Raw genomic sequence first — 19,410 nt, forward strand, 5'->3', positions numbered from 1 at the left:
GCTTGTATGCAAGTCAGCTGTTAGTATGCTTAACTATTTTTAAATGTAAATACAGCTCAATACTAATTATTACTTTTATTTACCATGTCCTAAATAGACTTAAAAACCAGTTTAGCACTGATCCAAGTGTGTGAAGAAACTAAATTGTATTTTTGATCTTTCTGCATCATTTGCTTTGCCATTATTATTATCATTTAATTGCCTTTGTGAAGTGTTATGACCAGGGAAGACGGTTACAGAGAAGAATTTAGCTATGACAGGATGCCAACTTTGGAGCGCGGAAAGCAAGAGAATGGAAGTTATGTACCTGATATTAAATCTAGTGACCTTCAGCTATCAAAGCGGCTACATCCTTGTTTTAATTATAGAACGTGGATCTTTTCTTTGCTGATGGGAGTGAGTACTTTAAATCATATTAAATTTAAAAATTTCAGTGCCCAGGAATCTGTCCTCTTTCAAATCATTCAGGGAATCACAATTTGACATTGATAGTATTGAATATAAATATTGGTACAGATGGAACATGTTTAGCAAATATAGAATGTAACACTTCTTGGCTAATGGTAATTTTTGGATACTTCTATGCTCCTCAAATAGTCTATCTGAAGGATGAATTTATCTTTACTGTTAATCCTACAGCATAAACGGAGAGTAAATGTAGTAGTGGTAAAATATGACCACATATGTACATATGCACATACAAGCAATGCTTTTTTGTAAAGTAGCCTCATCATATGCCTTCTTTTAACATATTTTTAACTATTAAAGGTAGTTTGCTTGCCCTAATAACATTTTGGCATTAAAACTATGTATGATATTTGATTGCTGCTTCTTCCTCTGTTTGATAGTCATGTGATTCTTTGGTAGAATCTTTATGTAGTGAGTTATATACTTCTGTTTTTTTCATGAACATCATAATGATTTAAATTTTTGTGTCACTACTAGCATCATAGAGCACTATGATCTTGCGTGTGCACCATATGCTTCTTCATATTTTGGCCCACGATAATTAAAGTTTATTATAGCAATTATGACTGTCTTTTTATTTTCCTTTTTCTGTTAGCCTGTGTGTTTTGCAGAGTAATTTTGACCAGAGCTGAAAACGTTTATTTCAGCATTACTACAGTAATTACTTATTTTTGCATAATGAATGAAAGCAGTGCCTTTCTTTGATGGAAACATCTGAACTCTTTTTCCTTTCTGACAATTTGATTTGCTTGAGAATCTGGAGTTTCCTTTCAGATGTACCATTACATAAAAAGAGCAAAAGAAGAGCTGGCTTTCTTTGCTTTAAATCTTTTCAGAGACTGTCAAATTTAATTGTCAAAAAGGATAACTCTCTTTAATTAGATTTTTCTTGTTTACTAAGTTGTACATGATTGGACATTACTTGTGATTAATGTTCATTTGCTGAAGTCATGTTTATCAAGAAGCATGAATTTTATGGCTAAATGAAAATGCAATTTTATTAACAAACCAACCTGATAAATTCCAATTTTTTTTTTTTTTTATCCCAAATATTACAGTGGTTAATCTCTCAACTCATCTGAAACAGTGGTCCATAAAGCAAAGTCTACGTGCTAAGGAACAAAAGTTCCATAGTGAACAAAACTATTACGGTTCAGGGAGCAGTTGCATACCATAGGGTAACATCAAAGTGTCTGCCACTTGTATTCCATAACCAGTTTCAGCACAGACTGTTCTTGTGCAGGAATAGTTCAATATGCTTCAAGCACAATTTCAAGTTGTGTTCTATAAATACCATTATTCCAGGGTGCCAGAATTCTGCGTGTCTGTGTGTGTGTTTATACACGCATATACACTGTCCTAATTTTCTTTCACCTGTCTTTTGCAGAGGACTTTTAAGACCTGCATAATGTTACAACATGAAAAAAGCCTAAATAAAACAAAAGAGCCATTCATTCTCTCATCGTCCTCAACCGCTTCAAAGAAAGTCTACTCAGAGAAAAAACAAGCAAAACAAAAAAATATTAGTAGAATATATTTGTCATTTAATATTGAGAATGTAGCTCTCTGATAATTACGGAATAACAAAATGTTTAGCAAAGGAAGCAGCAGGAGTTCAACATTTATTGGTGCACCACAGGACCAAAGCCTGAAGGCAGTACGAAGGGAGAAAGGAAGACTGGTGAAGATTCTTCCACCTGTGTATCCTAGTATTATTTTTATTACTGTATTCCAGTTGGTAATTTCCCAGCTGCCCATATGCATAATGAATGTTTGCAGAACCAAGCACAGAATGTGAAGTAGACACTTAGTTGAGGTTTCTGAAACTGGTTCTGAAAGTTCATTTTTTCCACCGAACTGTCTGCGATTACCTTTTTAGCATCTCGTTAGCTATTTGCCAAGTTGGTACACAATACTTAATTCAAATGTACTTTTATTGTTCAATGTTAAGTCTTGGTAACCAGCAAAACATGTTCTTCAGAACTCAACATATTTTGATATTTTGCTTCAAAACTTTTCATGTGAAGACTGCATTATTAATGTTCAACAATAGCTCGATTTGAAAGGAATTATTGATTTCCATCTGACTAGCTGCTCTTTTTGAAGTCATTTTATTCATATTAATTTACATTTTTTGTTGCTTTGCAGACTTGCCTCCTTATTACTTCTGGATTTTCGTTATATCTGGGAAATATTTTTCCATCTGAAATGGATTATTTACGTTGTGCAGCAGGTTCAGTAAGCATTCTTAATTATTTGCTGTAACTGTTTGACAGCAAAAACAGTAGTAAACATTTTTTGTGGATATATTTTCATTCTGTCTGTCTTTTTAATACTAACTTTCTTCATGGAAGATTTAATGAATTTTCATTGTATCGTTAAGGGAATAACAGTTGTCATAGACAGTGGTTTTTTAACCAGATCACAATAGGCAGCCATCTATCAGTTACTTTCAGTAGTTTTTCTGTGCTTGATTGTAAGAAAATTTGCATTGTTATAGATTTGTGGAATTTCTTGGCTAAATACTCTCAGAATGTATTTCAGACATATCTGCTGTTCACGGTATTTTGCCATAATATCCAAGTATTGAACAAAACCTGAAAAAGTTATCTTAAATATTGTTTTATTAGTACAATATGTATGAAAGATGTCTTACATTTTTCAAAGTCCCATAATTTTTGCTATTTATTTAATAGGTCATTTTTGTCTTACTCTATTATATATGCCTAACCCACACTTCAGATCTCTGTGGATAAGATAAATCTCATGTAATTGCTTTGTTTGTGACAAGATTCTGTTTTTTTTTGTTATTTTAGCAACCCTACTTGCAAGTCTGCTTTAGGTTAGGTACAAGAGTGGTACTTTACTTTAAACAAACTACGTCCCAGGAGTTGCTCCATGAGTGGACTGTCGCTTGTGTTTCTGTTAGAGGTGTTATGAATAAAGTTGAAGCAGTTTGTGAAGTTAATATCTTCACTGATCTATTATGCTTTGGACTGTCATTATTCAGATGTCTCTCTTTCTGCCCCAAAATCTTGACTTTTTGAACTTTGCGAATTTTCTGTATTCCTTCAGAATTTCCAAAGATCTGATAGGAGCAGAAGGTTAGGTGACAAATCACTTTTACATTGGGTTTGAATGGGTCGCTGTGGGCAGGACTGAGTTCTACGTGAAGACGTGTACATTTGGGTGTCTGTGAGCAAGGTGTTCCAACTCCCACAAAAGATAAAGGAGTCGATATAGTCAGAAGAGCCTAGAGAGCTGTTTGGCTGACTGACTACTAAGTGTCTAGTTAGGATGGACTGAATTGCTCTCTAGGCTTTTTGACTGTCCTGACTGTGGATAGGATTCAGTTGCCTGATATAGTCATGTTGTGTTTGAGAGACTCCAGGGTATCTAGGACGTATATATTAGTTTTAATGATGTTAAATATAGGTCAGCTGGTGTTGAGGAAGTGCTGCTAAGAATTTTAGATATTTTAGATGTAGATATTAATCTAATTATAGTGGTTCTATTGTTAAGCTGTCAGTGCTTAGATTGCAAAAAGATAATTAGTGAAGAAATGCAGCATTTGTTACAGGATTCGTTCTTTAACATGGAAACATTTTAAATATATTTTTAGTGTATCTTTGTTTTGCTTAAAAGTATGTTGCAACATTATATATTTGTGTAAGGTAGAGTTGGGTCTGTACAGTACAACTTGCTGAAGATCTAGCTCTGGCCCTAAGTATAGAAACACAATTCCCAGTTAAGACAGTGAAGATCCTAGGCACAGTTCTTAAAACATAATTTGACTCAACAGATTAGTTTTACAAAGTTCTTCAGAACTGTACCATTGCTGAAATTGGCCAAAATTTAGCTTAAATAACCCTGACGTTGTCTTTTTAAAAGTGTGGAGGCCTAATATGGTCATAGTTGTGTTTTCTTTTCCTGCTTTTGGATTGCAGGCCTCCTAGAGTTAATTAGAACTAACAAAGACATGAAATGCCTCATGAAACGCTTCTTTCCTTTACTCATCACGTTGTGCTAGGTAGCTAGTCAAAACTGAGGGGTATGGAAAGCTCTTTTAAAATGCTCGTAATCTTCAAATGTAGTTACTGAGTTCAAACAGTAGTGACAGCTTTTTCTCAGAATTTCTGATCTTCCACTTAAGTTGTTAAACTACAGTATGTAACCATACCCAATAAAAAGCATATATGGAAATATATAAAAAAATCTTTCTGCAGAATATTCCACTAGTCTTCTCTTAATTTTTCTAGTGTGTTCCTTCAGCTGTTGTGAGCTTTGCTATAGCAAGGAATAAAATTAATGTGGTAAGTGTAAGATTTTTATTGGCAATTATATCTTTTTTCTGTGCTTAAAATGAGAAAGAAACATATTTTGAAATTGTTTTTCAGATACCCAGTTTTCAGATTTTGTTTGTCTCTACATTTGCTGTTACAACAACATGTTTAATTTGGTTTGGATGCAAACTTGTTCTCAATCCATCAGCTATAAATGTAAGTCACTAAAATAATTACTAACTAATGCTCCATTTGTCTTTATAGAAAAGGTGTAGATCATGTGTGGTTACCTTGTTGTTAATACATCAAAGTGAAGAGATTACCTAGCAGTAATTGTCTCTTCTGAGTAAGGCAAGACTGGAAAATTGAGATCAGAGATAAAACCTTATATGGCTAAAAGATGCACAGTGCAGCTAACTTAGAGGAGATTAATATAGAGATGATTTTCCTGCCTTCTCATAGAAGTTGTCTGTCAATCCAAAACATAAATTAGATCATCACATGTGATCCAGTTTGATCAGCTGGCTATTTCTCTTTTTGTTGACTGTAATAACTTTTGTTATTTTTTGGGTTTTTTTTGTTTGTCTTTTTTTTTTAAGGAGCAGGATTGGAAGAGAAAATCAAAAGTAAATTGGTGGCTCATCTGTAGATTAGCCAATTGTTAGGGTTTAATTGTCCTGAAATAAGAAGGCGTCCCAAACTACGCTACTTCTAGGACATTTCATCTTCGGATTAAGATAATCCTTTCTTGGATATTATTTAATGGATAGTTTTGCTTTGGAGACCACCAATAAAGAAACTTTTGACAAACATTTTTTCCCTTACGTCAGCAACAATGCGAAAAAGACTGTTATGTTATCTGTTGCACACATATTTCATGCTGGGAAAAGTTCTATCTTTTTGAGTCACAACCTTCTAAAATTTGGTTTTGGTAGTCTGAGCCAAACAATAAAACTACAGCTTTGTTTTCAGCTGTGATAAAATGTTTTGAGGCCTGTATATAGTCATGCCCCCCTGGGTTATATGTGTTTCTCGGTTTATACAAGCCACAGTTCTTTGCATAGCCTTTGCTAGCTTATTGCTAGTATAGCAGCTTCCTCATGCATTTTTCTCTCTGAGTGTCTTGGGCTGTTAGGACTCAATTAATTATATACCAGACATAGGGATATTGGCTTTATCCCTTTTACCTTTCTTTGCTGGGTAGACAGTTCAAATGTTAGAAACCAGTCCTAGATTTTGAGAGAGAACAGAAGTATGACTGGAGAAGAATCAGTCTCTTTACATTCCCTTCCCCTAGTAAGCATGCACATGATCACAGCACTGTCAGGACAGTGGATGGCTATGTCTGCCCAGGAAAGATAGGCCCAAGGGAGTCATTTTGCTGCTGCAATGAATTATTTTGTCATGATCCCCTGTGTGACAAAATTAATTTTGCTTATGTTTTGAAGAAGCTTTGAGCTGGCCCTGTATGTAAGAACTTAACTTTAGTTGCCTACTTTTGAAATGTTTTCTCTTCAGAGTAGTTTTTAGATTGCTTGAAGATTTGTATTATTAAATATTAAAAGCTTTTGTATTTTCAAGGCAGACCAAACAAACCTTTTGGAAAAAGAGATTATATTAGGACTAGAAAAGTGTGTCAAACATTAAATTTATAGCAAGATGAATTAAATTCTGTATTTGTCAGATGCTGGTGATCTACAGCAATATCCATGAGACATCTTTGTTTTTTGTGATTTTCATACTTTTCACATGCCTGTTGTATGTCACTACTATGTTCTAGATCACTGGATAAAGATAAGTCAGAATAACCAGGTATGCAAAGCTGGCTTTGAACCCTTTTTGTACCTTTCTATCATAAGAGTAGCTTATGGTGCTGACTTGCTTTCCTTTTTGAAGGATACCATTATACTGGTCTCACTGTTTGGCAGCTCACTTGTACAGCTATTTTCCATTAACCACGTGGTGCAAACAACATGTAGAATACCATCTCTTTAAATGTTCTTTCATCATCAATTTTTTTCCCCTTCCCATGGGAAACTGCATAAGAAAACAATATTGGCTCTGATGTGAAATCATTGCCAGTAATTTAGAAGCAGTAAGGCTCATTTAAAAAAAAAAAAGTATTTAAGTAAGGCAATTAATATTTAAAAAAAAACCATACTGTTAGAGAGGACCTGGGTAATTCTTGGTCATCTTTACTCACGTTGATGGATAACTTTATAAAATTTCTTTAAACAGATAAATGGAATTCAAAATATAAGCCACATCCCAGATTGTGACTGTGTTATACAACTCCAGTAGCGTGGAGAAGTTCTGTAGTCAGTGTGCTACCGATGAAACTTTCAAAGTGTAAAGGATGTAACTGCCTGCTGCTGCCGCCGCCCTGTTCCTTTGCAGCTCTCAGACTAAGAAGCCTGCTGGGCAAAAAAGAGCATGCTTGAATTGAACCTCATGCAAGCTGGCTACTGCAGCTAAAAGAGTTCAGACCTTGAAGGGGATTCAGATTAACTCCAAATTAAGTACATGCATTTAATTGTCTCCATGTGAGTTGGGTGTCTGTACTCCTAGTGTAGTCCCATGTCATATGTGCCGTTCATGCATGTTCCTGTGCTTGGGACCCTGAAACCCAAACCTGTGATCTTGTTCACCTCAAAGTAGATGCCTAAGGCAGGATTCAGTGGCCACAGACATCTCTTATCATTTTATGTGGTGTGGCATATTCTTTGTGCCTGCTGCTGCTGCTCTGGACACATGAGGATTTCCCATAAGTCCCATGTCATATGTTCCATTCATGCAAGCATGTGCAATATGCCTGAGTATCTCAAATGGCACTAGAAACCTGTGTTTATAAAACTTAATCCTATCCCTAGAGACTGGTTGACTGAATAGCTTTCAGGGTTCCCTTCAGTGACTGTATTGTCTAGATTTCCATTGACCGGAATGGCAGCTTAGACATCTTGGCTGCATGTAGATACTGTATGTGCCTGATTTAGGTGGTTAACATTAAGTGTCTGCCACCATTAGCTATGCCCTAGCTTATCCTGCCTGGCTCCACCTACTGGTCCGGGAGGGCATCAGTCTCCTGTAGGTCCTCTGTCATCTGTCAGACTCATGGAGATAGCTTGGAACATCTGTAGCGTGTTTCAGATAGTACTAATGTATGTGTTTAAGCAACTAAATTGAACTTGAAATGATTTAATCTTGAACTGAATTCTACTTATCATACAGTTCCAAGGACCACATTTTTAATATGTGGTCCAGGTTCAGAGCAAACTGGATTAAAGTAGTGATGATCCACTACTTTCTCCTCAGTTACACTGCATGTTCATTGTCATGGAGGAGGATTAGGAACACAGTTTACTTGGTTCTCTTTATCCAGAGATAGAATTTATATAAGCAAGTGGTAGTTATAATGAGAATTTTCTTTACTGCTTAGAAATCTAACCTATTTTCCTCTATTACAGATAGTTTAAAAAGGTGCTTACTTCTAGTTTTAGCTGTATTTGTTTTAAAAAAAGAAAATTTCCAGAACTGGAGATGATAATTTCACTTTGGTTTAGGGCTGTTGAAGTAATTTTATGAGTGGAAGGTTCTTTCTGATATTCTGGATACATCACATCAGAAAAAAATATTGTAAAGATATCTGGACCTGAACTTGTATGTTTGCTTGGCACTGCACTGTACAGTGTGGGCTTGCTAGCCCACGTCAGAGCCAGCACTACATGTCAAAACACATCCAAATCCTGGGAATTTTCAGGCTAGATTAAGTTGTTCTGCAGGCCACACGTTTGATACCCCTTCTTCTGCCAAATAATGTCTTTATTCTTCAGGCTAGCACTTTCCCTAGAAACTTACCTCTCTGACATTTATTGCTGTTTGTGGCTCTAGCAAAACTGTACAGTCATGTGCTGTTAGATACGTAGTTCTAATTACGAATTCCTGAGAAGGATGAATTCCAGAGTCCCAAAAGGCTCTAAAATCTGCTGCTTATGATCTTTTTCAAAAAACTTGTGCTGTAAGACACATGTCGGAGAGGAACTGAAGATGTGATCTTCCCCAAGCAAGCCTGACATGAGGGAACAATATCATTCTGTTCCAAGTCACTGAGCAATGGCTTGCTATAATTGCATAGGCTCTGCAGGAGATCCAGTCTCCTTAAACTTTTGGTACTTCGCCCAATGGCCTGACCTAACCACTAAATGTCTGCTTGTGCTGCCAGTGGAAAAACATGGTACTTTTGAAGACTTATGGTGGGGAATCCAGTCTGCCTGACTTATGTGGTTCTAGAAAATGATTCAGCCCACTTAAAATAGTTGTATCTTTTTTTGAGACAATAAGGAACTGAAAAGAAATGTTAAGTACTCCATTCACTTGGTCTTCTCTTAAAGATGAGCAATGGCAGGAGGAGTGGCAGGACCCACATTTTTGCATAATAATCTCTACAGATCTGTGAGAGTTGTGAAACTGTATCCAAAGCTTGTTCATCGGCTCTCTCCTAGCACTGTGTTAGTAGAGCACACACCTAGGATTCTCGACCTAGTTCTTCTGATTGTGTTTGACTTCAGCAGTAGCTATTACTTTACACCATTGGGATTGCACTGTAGGGACTGGAAGCCTATGACCCTCCTTCCCTCCCAGTGGATTGCCTTAACTGCTGGGCTTGTTATGCTCCCTCATTTGCCCTCTTTCTGGTCCTCTGAATCGTTCATGATTTACTGCTGTGCTCTGGTTTCGCATGGGATGTTCTGTTGCAAAATACAAGAATACAAAGCGACCACCCCCCTGGTGGATATGTACTCTCCTGGAAGACAGTAATACAGTCTTCTTCAGGCAGGGTATTTCTATAAATGAAATGAATGTCTGTCTCTCAGATTAGGCTTCTGAGTATTTCTGTGCACAACTAAGGGTTGCCCTAGGGATTTACAAAGAACCAAGAAAATAGTTGAGCAATATACCTAATTAATAGAGGTGTCTAAATGTCACAGCTGGATCCCACCTCCTCTTATATTTTTAATATGGAAGATGTAACTCATTTATGTCTGGGATTCTGCTGACAGATAAATTTCAACTTGATTCTACTTATTCTGCTGGAAATCTTCATGGCAACTACTGTGATCATTTCAGCTAGGTCTACTGAAGACTGCTGTATGAGGAAGAAAGTAGGTATCCTTAAGAATGAAAACATTATTTGATTTTTTTTGCTTGTTTTTCTAAGTAACCATTAAAAATATTAGATTTCTCCTTTATTCTGTAAGTTGACAAGTTACTGGTTACTCCAGTATATAATTTCGTATTTCATGGTAAAATTAGGTTTGTCTGATAAATAAAAGTACCATACTAAACGGTAATACTCTCTTCTTCAGGAGTGCGGTGGGCCTTCTGCAAAGTGCAACTGTTGCAATTATGCAGCACAGGGTTGTGTGAATATCTTATAAACAGTCATGGTAACTGTTTTGTTTGTATCTTGTAGAGCAAAACTTCATGAAATACTAAAATACTGTGACTATGTATGCAAGCAATGTTTTGAACCCTGAGGTGGAGAAAGTATTCTTCACATATGAAGATTTGCTGATATCTGTACAATGAATATTAGTTTCAGGATTTGGGTCTATAAATAAAACTTTCTGTTTATCTTTAGTCAGAAGTGCTCTCCCAAATCCCACACCCTATTTTCCACAACAGTACTTGCTTTACCTAATAGTGAAGCAAATATTTGTGCTATAACATTGTGTGTTCCAGTAGAAATACTGTTTGCTAGACAAAGTCATGTAGAAAGCTGTGTCCTCTTTCAGTTACTGTTTATCCATGCCAGCAAAATCTGGAAGAACTTTGGAAAGCTGAGGGATACCGTGTGTGTTGAGATTTTGCAGGTGGAAAAGGGAGAGAAGATAAACATTTTCATTATTGGATAGTGGTTGTATAACAGCTAAACGGGGACTACCTCATTTGTTTTTAGTCTGATTGATGTGGTCTGACACTGAGGAACACCGTGGTATGTCGCTGTCAGCTCTGATGGGACAACCAGACATTGCATGCAATCAGTAGGAACTATAACAGATTGTACAGGATATTAGAAGAAATGCATTGCTTTGCATACTTTTTCTGATCATGATTTTTTTCCCTCTAGAATAATGCATATGACAATACCACTGTTTTGAGCAATGTCAGCTTTCCAACTCGAATCCTGAAGTCGTACTCTGTAAGAAAAGTATTGTTTTCTTTCATTGAATCAGTTTGTTATCTCATCTTTCATCCTTCCAAGTACTAAACTAATTTTAAGCCAGGAAAAGATCAGTGTAGGTAATAACGGAAAGAACAGACTTAGAGACAGAAATATGAGATATATCCTAAAATATTTCCTTTTATAGTGTTGCAAGATAAATGATAACTGCCATGTACAGGAGGAGAGAGACTACTTAATGACTTGAGGATAAATAGTTTAAACAGTACTGTTTTTCAGTGGAGCTAATAAATACATTTACATTTGCAAAACATTGACTTCATGCATATCTAATATCATAAATGCATTTTTTCTTCTTCCAGTGAGTCTCTTTCTATATGCAGATAGAAAATTTGCTGTTCAAATGCACTGTTAATAATTTGTGTGCTCTACATTGTTTCAGGTAATTGAGGTGATTATTGGAATTTCATCAGTATTTGGTGGAATAATTGCTTTGAATATGGATGTTCTAGTCTCAGGTCCATATCTTTCAGTAACATTCTTTTGGATCTTAGTTGCTGTAAGTAGTGCAAAGTGAACATAATCTTTTAAAAGAATGTCTTTTATTTTATTTTTCTCTAGCATGATGTTTATTTGGCCCTAATATTAATTGACAGTTGCTGCTTAACAAATAAATTAACACTTGATTATGCTTAATATATTATGCAATATTCTTTTCTATTTCAGTTTATAATACTTTGGTCCTTATAACATATTCTGATAAATTTTCAGTCCTCAGTTCAGTAAAATGGAGATGAATAATAAGGGTATTAAAAGTATTAAAAGCAGTCTTTTGTCAAACAAGTCCTAGTTATTAGAATATGTCTGGCTGCAAAATAAAAAGTGATGTTTAGTTACAACATCACGGAATTCTTAGAAAATCACTTTTTGCCCATCGGCCTTAAATGTCTTAAAAGCCTGAGACTGTGATTGCTAATCCTTGTCGCTAATAACAGCCTGTATCTTGAAGCCATGGATTCACAGAGCATGATATGCTGCCCTACTTCCCACAGATGAGACTGGCTGAGAAAGAAGGCAGTGAATACTAGGCTTTGTATGGCTCCTATGCCTGGAAAATCCCTTAACATGAAGTGGACAAAATAACAGCAGGGTTCTTCAGTGTTCAGAACTCATAAAGTTCAGTTGGGTTTATGAGGGTTTTATGCAGAAACATCAGGTTATGTGGATAATACTCATATCTCAGTGTGCATAGGTTTAATACATGATACTCACTAAATGCAGGTGAAATGGAGATTCATTTTCTCTCCATTTAACTATTTGATTCCTAATACTGTCATAAAAAATCATATATGGTTTTACCTTTTCAGGAAATTCAGGATGTGATCTGTGACTAGTGGGAATCAGTGTAATTCTGTTGTAATTTGTGTAATTTTCAACTAGGTAAAGATTCATTTTGTTATGCTTTTTTGTCTTATATTTAGTGCTTTCCAAGTGCTATTGCAAGTCATGTAGCTGCTGAATATCCAAGCAAATGTTTGGTAAGTGAGTAAAATCCTTGGATTTTGTCATTAGAGTGGAATAATACTAAAAAAGCCTTTCTCTGATAGTGGGCACTACTCATGTTTGTCCATTTACTTTTAATTACTTTTACAAAATGTAATAGAAATATGTAGCACAAATGTAAGCTGATATTCCTAAAAAGGAATCCAGCAGGTCCTTTGGAGATTTAGTTCCATCAATTCTAGAAAAGAAGTCAAAAGGCTTTCTTTTGTATTGATTCCTTGGTAAAGTTTTATATATTACTATATGGAATGGACGTACCTCATATGGTATATCTGGAAGTGCTTTCATGTTCCTGAGCTGAGGTACCTACCCTTCTAATATAAAGGTGCATGCAAGACTTCCAACATGATATGAGAGTGAGACTGAGGTATGTATCTGCTTTCTTCCTCTCTAGACTTCTTCCCATTCCTTTTCCCTTTCCCTGCTATTATGTGCCATGGTCTTTTGTAAAAGAAGAAAATCAGGTGTGCAAGCTGCAGTGGACCTAGAACATATTCTGACCAGATTCCTGATCTGCATGACTGGCAACCAGGACTAAGAATATTCAATATGGTGCATTTATCCCTTGAGTCCCAGCTGTGTAATTAAGTCTCCATAAGTCAGCTGTTCTCAGTTACAGTCATGCAACCATACTGAAGTCAGTAATGATGCATGACCACAACTGAAGTCAGAATTTTATCCTGTAGAATATTATTTGAATGAAAACTAGGCTGCTATTGTATTGCAATAAATTTGCCTCAAAGCACTCAAATCTATTTGCATAGTTATTTTAGGTTGTAAGCCTGTAATATCTGCAGTTAATTCTCATTATTTCATACAAACTGAAAAATAAATGATCCTTCTGTACTAGCTCTCTGAATTTGGTATTGTTTCCTCTATCTGCATATGAAAGACACTTAAAATCAAGTGAACAAAAAAACCTCATCCTTGTTAAATGAAAAATGAATTACAGAACAACAGTGTTTTGGCTAGGAAACTTAATTTATTGAGAGTTTTGCTTCTGTATCTTCAGTGTGGATAGCTCTTAAGATTTGTCTCGTGTAATCTTAGTTACACGTTTCTGTTATGTTTGCTTCAAGGATGCACAGCTCAGACAAAAAATGTTACTTGTTTTTTTCCTGTTTAACATTTATTATCTTATTTTAATTAGGTTGAGGTCCTGATCGCCATTAGCAGTGTCACCTCTCCATTGTTGTTCACAGCTTCTGCATACTTATCCTTTAGTATCATGCAAGTTGTTGACATCTTTAAAAATTATCCACCTGCTGTTAAAGTATGTATTCTTATGCAATTGCAAAATTAACATCTACCAGTTAAAATAGGATTACAGGGAGCAACTCAAGAATGAATTAGGAAATATAAGAAGACGAGGTATTGCAGTAAAGAGACTGAATAAAATGTTACAGAAATTGTTCAAAAACTCATATTTAACTAAAGATAACATTTTAAAGAATGTTAAATCTGCTGCCACCCTGGAATTCTAGTTTAAAGACAACGGGATATTGTTCTAAAGAATCAGTAAAAATAATGTGTAGTATTTTGGACTGCTTGAGGTTTTTATAAATTTGTAGTATGTAAATTCAAGGTTCTAGCTTTACTTGAAGAATACAGTTTTCTGTTTCTTAGGATGTCTACTAACAGGTGGCATAATGGGATCATAAACTTACACCTGGACTTATTTAAAGCCAGGACTGGGGCAGAGAAGAAAAAAGGTTGCAAAACTTAAGGCATTTCAATGTGAAATATTACCAGTGCATCACTGAAGGGCTTTCTAGGGCTATAGCCTCAAACTGTTTAGAGATTAGAGATGATGTTAATAGGACCATCTACAGAGATTAAAGTAGTGTTAGAAGAAGAGTCTTGACCCAGCCATTTGTACCCACACTCCCTAAGTTCTTCTGTAATTCTAGAACAAGAGAGGGAAACTGTTGATTAAATTGAGGTCTTAGGGACTGGAAATCCAGCTTTTGAGTATGTGGTCTTGTTCTGATAGTGGACAGTGTTGGAGACAGGCATTGTTGGCCCTCAAGGTGGCCAAGGATTACGTGGTCTCTTGTTGCAAGTGTTGGAGACAGAAGACTGGATTGTCTAGACTATTGGCATGACCCCGTAGAGCATTTCTTCCATTGTTGTGGTACTGTGTGTCTGGGAGCAGCAAGAGCGGGCTGCTCTGCAAAGGAGGATGCGCACAGGAGCTGAAGGTGACAGCAAGGCAAAGAGGGGCAGTGACCTTATTGACAAGAGACACAATCCCATAGTACCTGAAAAAGAAGAATAAAGCAAATTCGGCAACTGTAACCAGGTTCAGCCAACAGGCCAGTGATTGCCAAACAAGTCCATAGTAATGAGGTAGGTGTGAGGTCAGCTAGGAAGTCAAGTCAGCAAGGCAAGGTCAGAGTCAGCACAGAACAAGCCAGGCACAGACATAGCTACAGTGTAGCTCAGGCAGGGACCAACAGCAAGGGCCTTAGCTTAAATGCAGCTCCCAAGCTAAAGGGTGGAGGCCCCAAACAAGGCTTCTAAAAGCTTTCTTATAGTTTAGCTGTTTCCACAGCAGTCTGATTCAGGTTTACATAGTTCAGAACTGAACTTAAACATCAGCAGCAAAGCCCCCAGGAAAGGGGGAAGAGGTTGGTGCATTCAGGACCCAGATGCTTTGAGTGTTAGGATATGGAAGAAAAATGCAAATCCAAAATAACAATTCTTTTGGTAGCAAAAGTTTGATTGTGAAAGTATTGATACTACTTTGCCAAAAGGGATACTTTGATCAATGATTCAAATTACAAAATGTAAAATTCGGAATATAGCAGGTCAGACTGCGGTGTTCAAGCATATTGAACAGTACCTTATTCCGTAAATAGGTATCTGATTTCTGTGAGGTTCTGAGGCTCTTACGGAGTTTCTGTGACATTGGTAGAGCTATAGCAAATCATTCTGGTGCTCAGTGACCTTAATGTTTTCTCAGTTGTTTGGTTCTCGGTGCTGTGACTCTCTCTTCCCAAATGGTAGTCTGCATTCTCTTTCCTGGGGCAGTGCCAGCAGTAACCTGTGAGATTTGAGTGTATTTGAACCAATTTAGGGGCACTTGCCACAGTGGGATATGTAAGGCAGGTTTGCCTCTTAGTCTTTGCTAAGGCTCTGATATCTGATGTATTTGATCTGAGTGAGGCCACTGGAATCTAGCCTGGTCTGAAGCTTTTCCACATCAATTGGATTGTTACCGCATAGTACTGCTGGGCAGACGAGAAGCCTTTTTAACATGACTATTAAGCAGAGTGACTGAACAACATGAACAATTCTTCCAACTTGTACTAATTAGAAAACAGTTTATATTTTGCAGCTTAATTATAGCAATAGTCAGATGTAATGCGCTGAACTACTTGCATGAAACAGGACAGAAGTATTTTTATTAAAAATGCTTCAGCTAAATTTACTGTAATGTTCTTTTACCATAAATATTAACTAAATATCATGAAGTAGGAGTAGACCTATATGCAAAATTAAAGGAAGAAAATGTTATTTTTGAAATGAAATGTTATTTCATGAAATGAGACTGAACTTTCAGATTAGTCTTGGATCAGTGAAGAAAACCCAAGATGGCAGGTCTAGTCAACTCATCATTTTAGAACCCTAGATTTTCTTGTAAATGGGAGCAGGAGGAAAGACGTATCACTAAGTTGTTCAAAGAGAAGATACAGGCCAAAGCTGTAGTGAGGAGATAGAAAACAGATAATAAAGATTATTACAGCCTTTTGATGTGAAATCTTCTGACATGAAAAGATAACCCAAATTTCTGGTTTAATTCTAACTCAAAATTCAGCCCAGATTTTTTGAAAAGTGCATAGAAGTGTGTAAATATATCAGTGGTACTAATTGAAAGTTGTTCTTTGTTTTCACATACTCTCTAGATTAAAGGAATGTTCCTTTGAACATTGAGAAAACAAGCTGCTTTTCTGTTTTCTTGTTTTCTTAAAGAAAAGGGCAGATACCCAGTTACACCCACCAGACTGTCAAGTAATCTAGGAGGTAGGACACCTGTTGGAGATTCGAGGGACTTCATGTTCTGACCAACAGGCTATTGGTGGTTTTAATGTAGAGATTTCTCTCCTCTTAGAATTATTCTACTTACGTAAAATAAGGTTGGGACTTAAGTGTGGTCTCTTACATTCACAGTGAGCTTTCTGATCATTATGTTAAAAGATGGTTTCTTTGTAACCTAGGGAATGCTTAATTATTTATTCAAAGAGGAGAGACTGAGTCCAACAGGATCCAATGGAATGCAAGAGACCTAGGTTCCAGTACAGTAGGAACTTGAATCTGAGTCTCATGTGTTCTAGGGAGTGTCCTGGTCCTTGAGGTATAGGAATCTCTGTGCTTTGAACAAAATTTTATATATTAGATGATGGTTTCCTCAATTCTGTTCTATTTCTAGAGGAAAAGATCATTTGATAAATTAACATTTGGTTAAAAATTCCCCATCAGTTCTAGTCTGAGCAAAGGCAGGCACAGTTGCAAGTTAACTTTTAACTGAAGCTTCATGTTGAAGTCAGGTTTAAATTATATTTTGAGGTAAAAAATGAAATCTAGATACAAATCTCAAGAATATGGGAGCGGGAAAGGCAAAAAGTATTTTATCTGAGTGGTTAACAAGTATCTGTGTATTTATTTTTAGCAATCTTATGATGTGCTCTTGTTGCTTCTGATGCTGATGCTGCTAATTCAGGCATGCCTTACTATTGGCACTGTCATACAGTGTGTGAATTACAAGACAAAAATGAAATTGCATGATTCATCATGGACAACTTCACAGGTTAAAAAACAGGAATACAGAACAACAGAGGTATATGTTTGTATCCCCTCTAAAATTTTAAAAAAATCTTATTTAAAACACATTTTTTTTTACAATGTTTGGTGTTATTTAATTCAGATCATGATTAAAAGCTGCCCTGTAAAAATGTAAAGATGTTAATGCAGTGATGAATTTGGTAATGAATAGAGTAATATTTTGTTTGTTAAATGTTAACTGCGGCATGACAGACTCAGTATCTGTAAATATGTGACAAGTCCTGTTACGAGAAAAAAACAGTTGTAAGGGTAAAGCTCCCTTTGTTCTGATTATTTGTATTATGGGCTCCCAGTTATGGATGAGGACCATCATTGTACTAAGATAAAGTCGTAGTCCTGCCCCACAGATCCATAATAGCTATTTATTTATCAGTATGAGGTTATATAAAAGATGGTGGGACCCACATGCCCATGTTCTGATAACGAGGTAGGCATCTATCAAGAAAGGAATGGACTTAACCTTTTAAATATAAGCAGAAGTTTTGAGCTATGAAATGAGTGCTCAATATTGTACCTTTCCAAGACCTGCTGCGGGGGAGTGAATTTACTAACCCAAGTTAGTTGTGTAAGTTCCCTAAACTATGAATGGAAGAGCTGGGAACCCAGAGTATAAGAACAACAACACTCAGCAAACCGAGTGAGTGGCTGCCTGTGCCAGATAGTGTGAAACAGTGAGCAGAGGAGGGTTGCTGTACTCCCAGGTCTCTCCATGTCCTCATTACACTGTTGAAGTTGGTGATCTTAAAGATCAGAACTCATATCCTCCATTTCCTTGCTGCACTTGTATGGTCAAGCTATTCATTCAGATATAGCTTCAGCACATACTTTTTTTTAGAGCCTAGTGGTGCCAGTATTGCTGATACTCATATAGTCATTCGGGGCTAGAGTGTGTGTTCAGGGACTGGGGAAACACATCTTCAATGCTTTCTTCAGCCTGTGAAGGTCAGCTACATCCAACTCCTGTCACAGCACTGTAGCCTTTAGTCTTTCCTCATCTCTGCTGTACAGAACAAAATGCTATATTCTTAAAGCCTGGGAGAGAGTAAGTGAGCTGGAAGATTACTGTATGGCCCAGCACTGGAAAGGGAGAGTACTGAATTCAGTTTCTGCTCTGGAAACGACATCTCTATTGAAATGATACTGGGTATAAAGTATTGGGAGCAGGGGCTGAAATTCAGTCCAGTCATTTTACTTCTGGTAATGGGAAGTGGAAGCTGTGGATATAAGTCCCTTCAGGCTACTAAGGGCGTTCAGTGTAGGTTGCTGATTTTCTGGATCTGTGTTCTAAGAATTACATTTTATATAAAAGATGGAGCACAGCAGCACTTCCACAGCTACCAGTTTTTGAGTATGGGTGGTGACATGGCTGAATTGTTCTCTTCTGGGGATTTACATAAGTAAAATGCCTGGTTTGTGACTTGCTGGGGAACTAGATGTGAATTAAATGCTAAAATAAGCACTTTGTCCAGAAAGACAACACCTTTTTAGAGTGTTTTGTAACATTTAGACACATAAATAATGTTAGGGGTGAAGACTTCGGTTCCTATGGCTTCTCAGGCATCTGTTGTTCCTAGGCAAGACTCTAGTTTGCTTGCATGTACATAGATAAATCCTACTTCAGTTGCACTGTAGGTGATTTCTGATTTTGGATTTAGGGATTTAGGTGCTAGGGCTTTGAGTCACATTTTCACAAAAATCTTGGAAAAATGTTGTAACGTGTTTAAAATAGGGATTTGGACAAATCTTATTGACCCAAATATCTGAATGCAAATTACATTTTTTATATATATATATATATATAAAATAGTATATTATAAACATGTACTGTACAATATACAAAATTACACAGTTTACAATGTATAGAATATTTTAATAGCTCAGACTACAGGTATTCCTATTTACATTCCCTGTGATTCTCTCAAATATTTACTTGCTTGAACTTCAGTATTTGCATTGTTTCATGTTTCCATTTGTCTGAAATTTGTTTTCTTTTAGGTTTCCAATAATACCTTAAAGGATTTTGACAAAGACAAAGCCTGGAAAGCAGTTGTGGTGCAGATGGCTCAGTAG

The 19,410-nt window shown here is 36.4% G+C and overlaps 1 protein-coding gene across 1 annotated transcript; it reads left to right on the top strand.

Moving 5' to 3' along the window:
- Positions 1–216: 216 nt before the first annotated feature.
- Positions 217–19,410, top strand: MLC1 (modulator of VRAC current 1). Its single transcript, XM_013956471.2, has 11 exons — positions 217–396; positions 2,617–2,706; positions 4,728–4,781; positions 4,866–4,967; positions 9,809–9,910; positions 10,879–10,950; positions 11,375–11,491; positions 12,414–12,470; positions 13,646–13,768; positions 17,168–17,335; positions 19,336–19,410. Exons 1-11 carry the CDS (start codon positions 217–219, stop codon positions 19,408–19,410), a joined length of 1,140 nt encoding a protein of 379 aa, XP_013811925.1.

This window comes from Apteryx mantelli, chromosome 1, assembly GCF_036417845.1.
Source record: "Apteryx mantelli isolate bAptMan1 chromosome 1, bAptMan1.hap1, whole genome shotgun sequence".
NCBI classification, from domain to species: Eukaryota; Metazoa; Chordata; class Aves; order Apterygiformes; family Apterygidae; genus Apteryx; species Apteryx mantelli.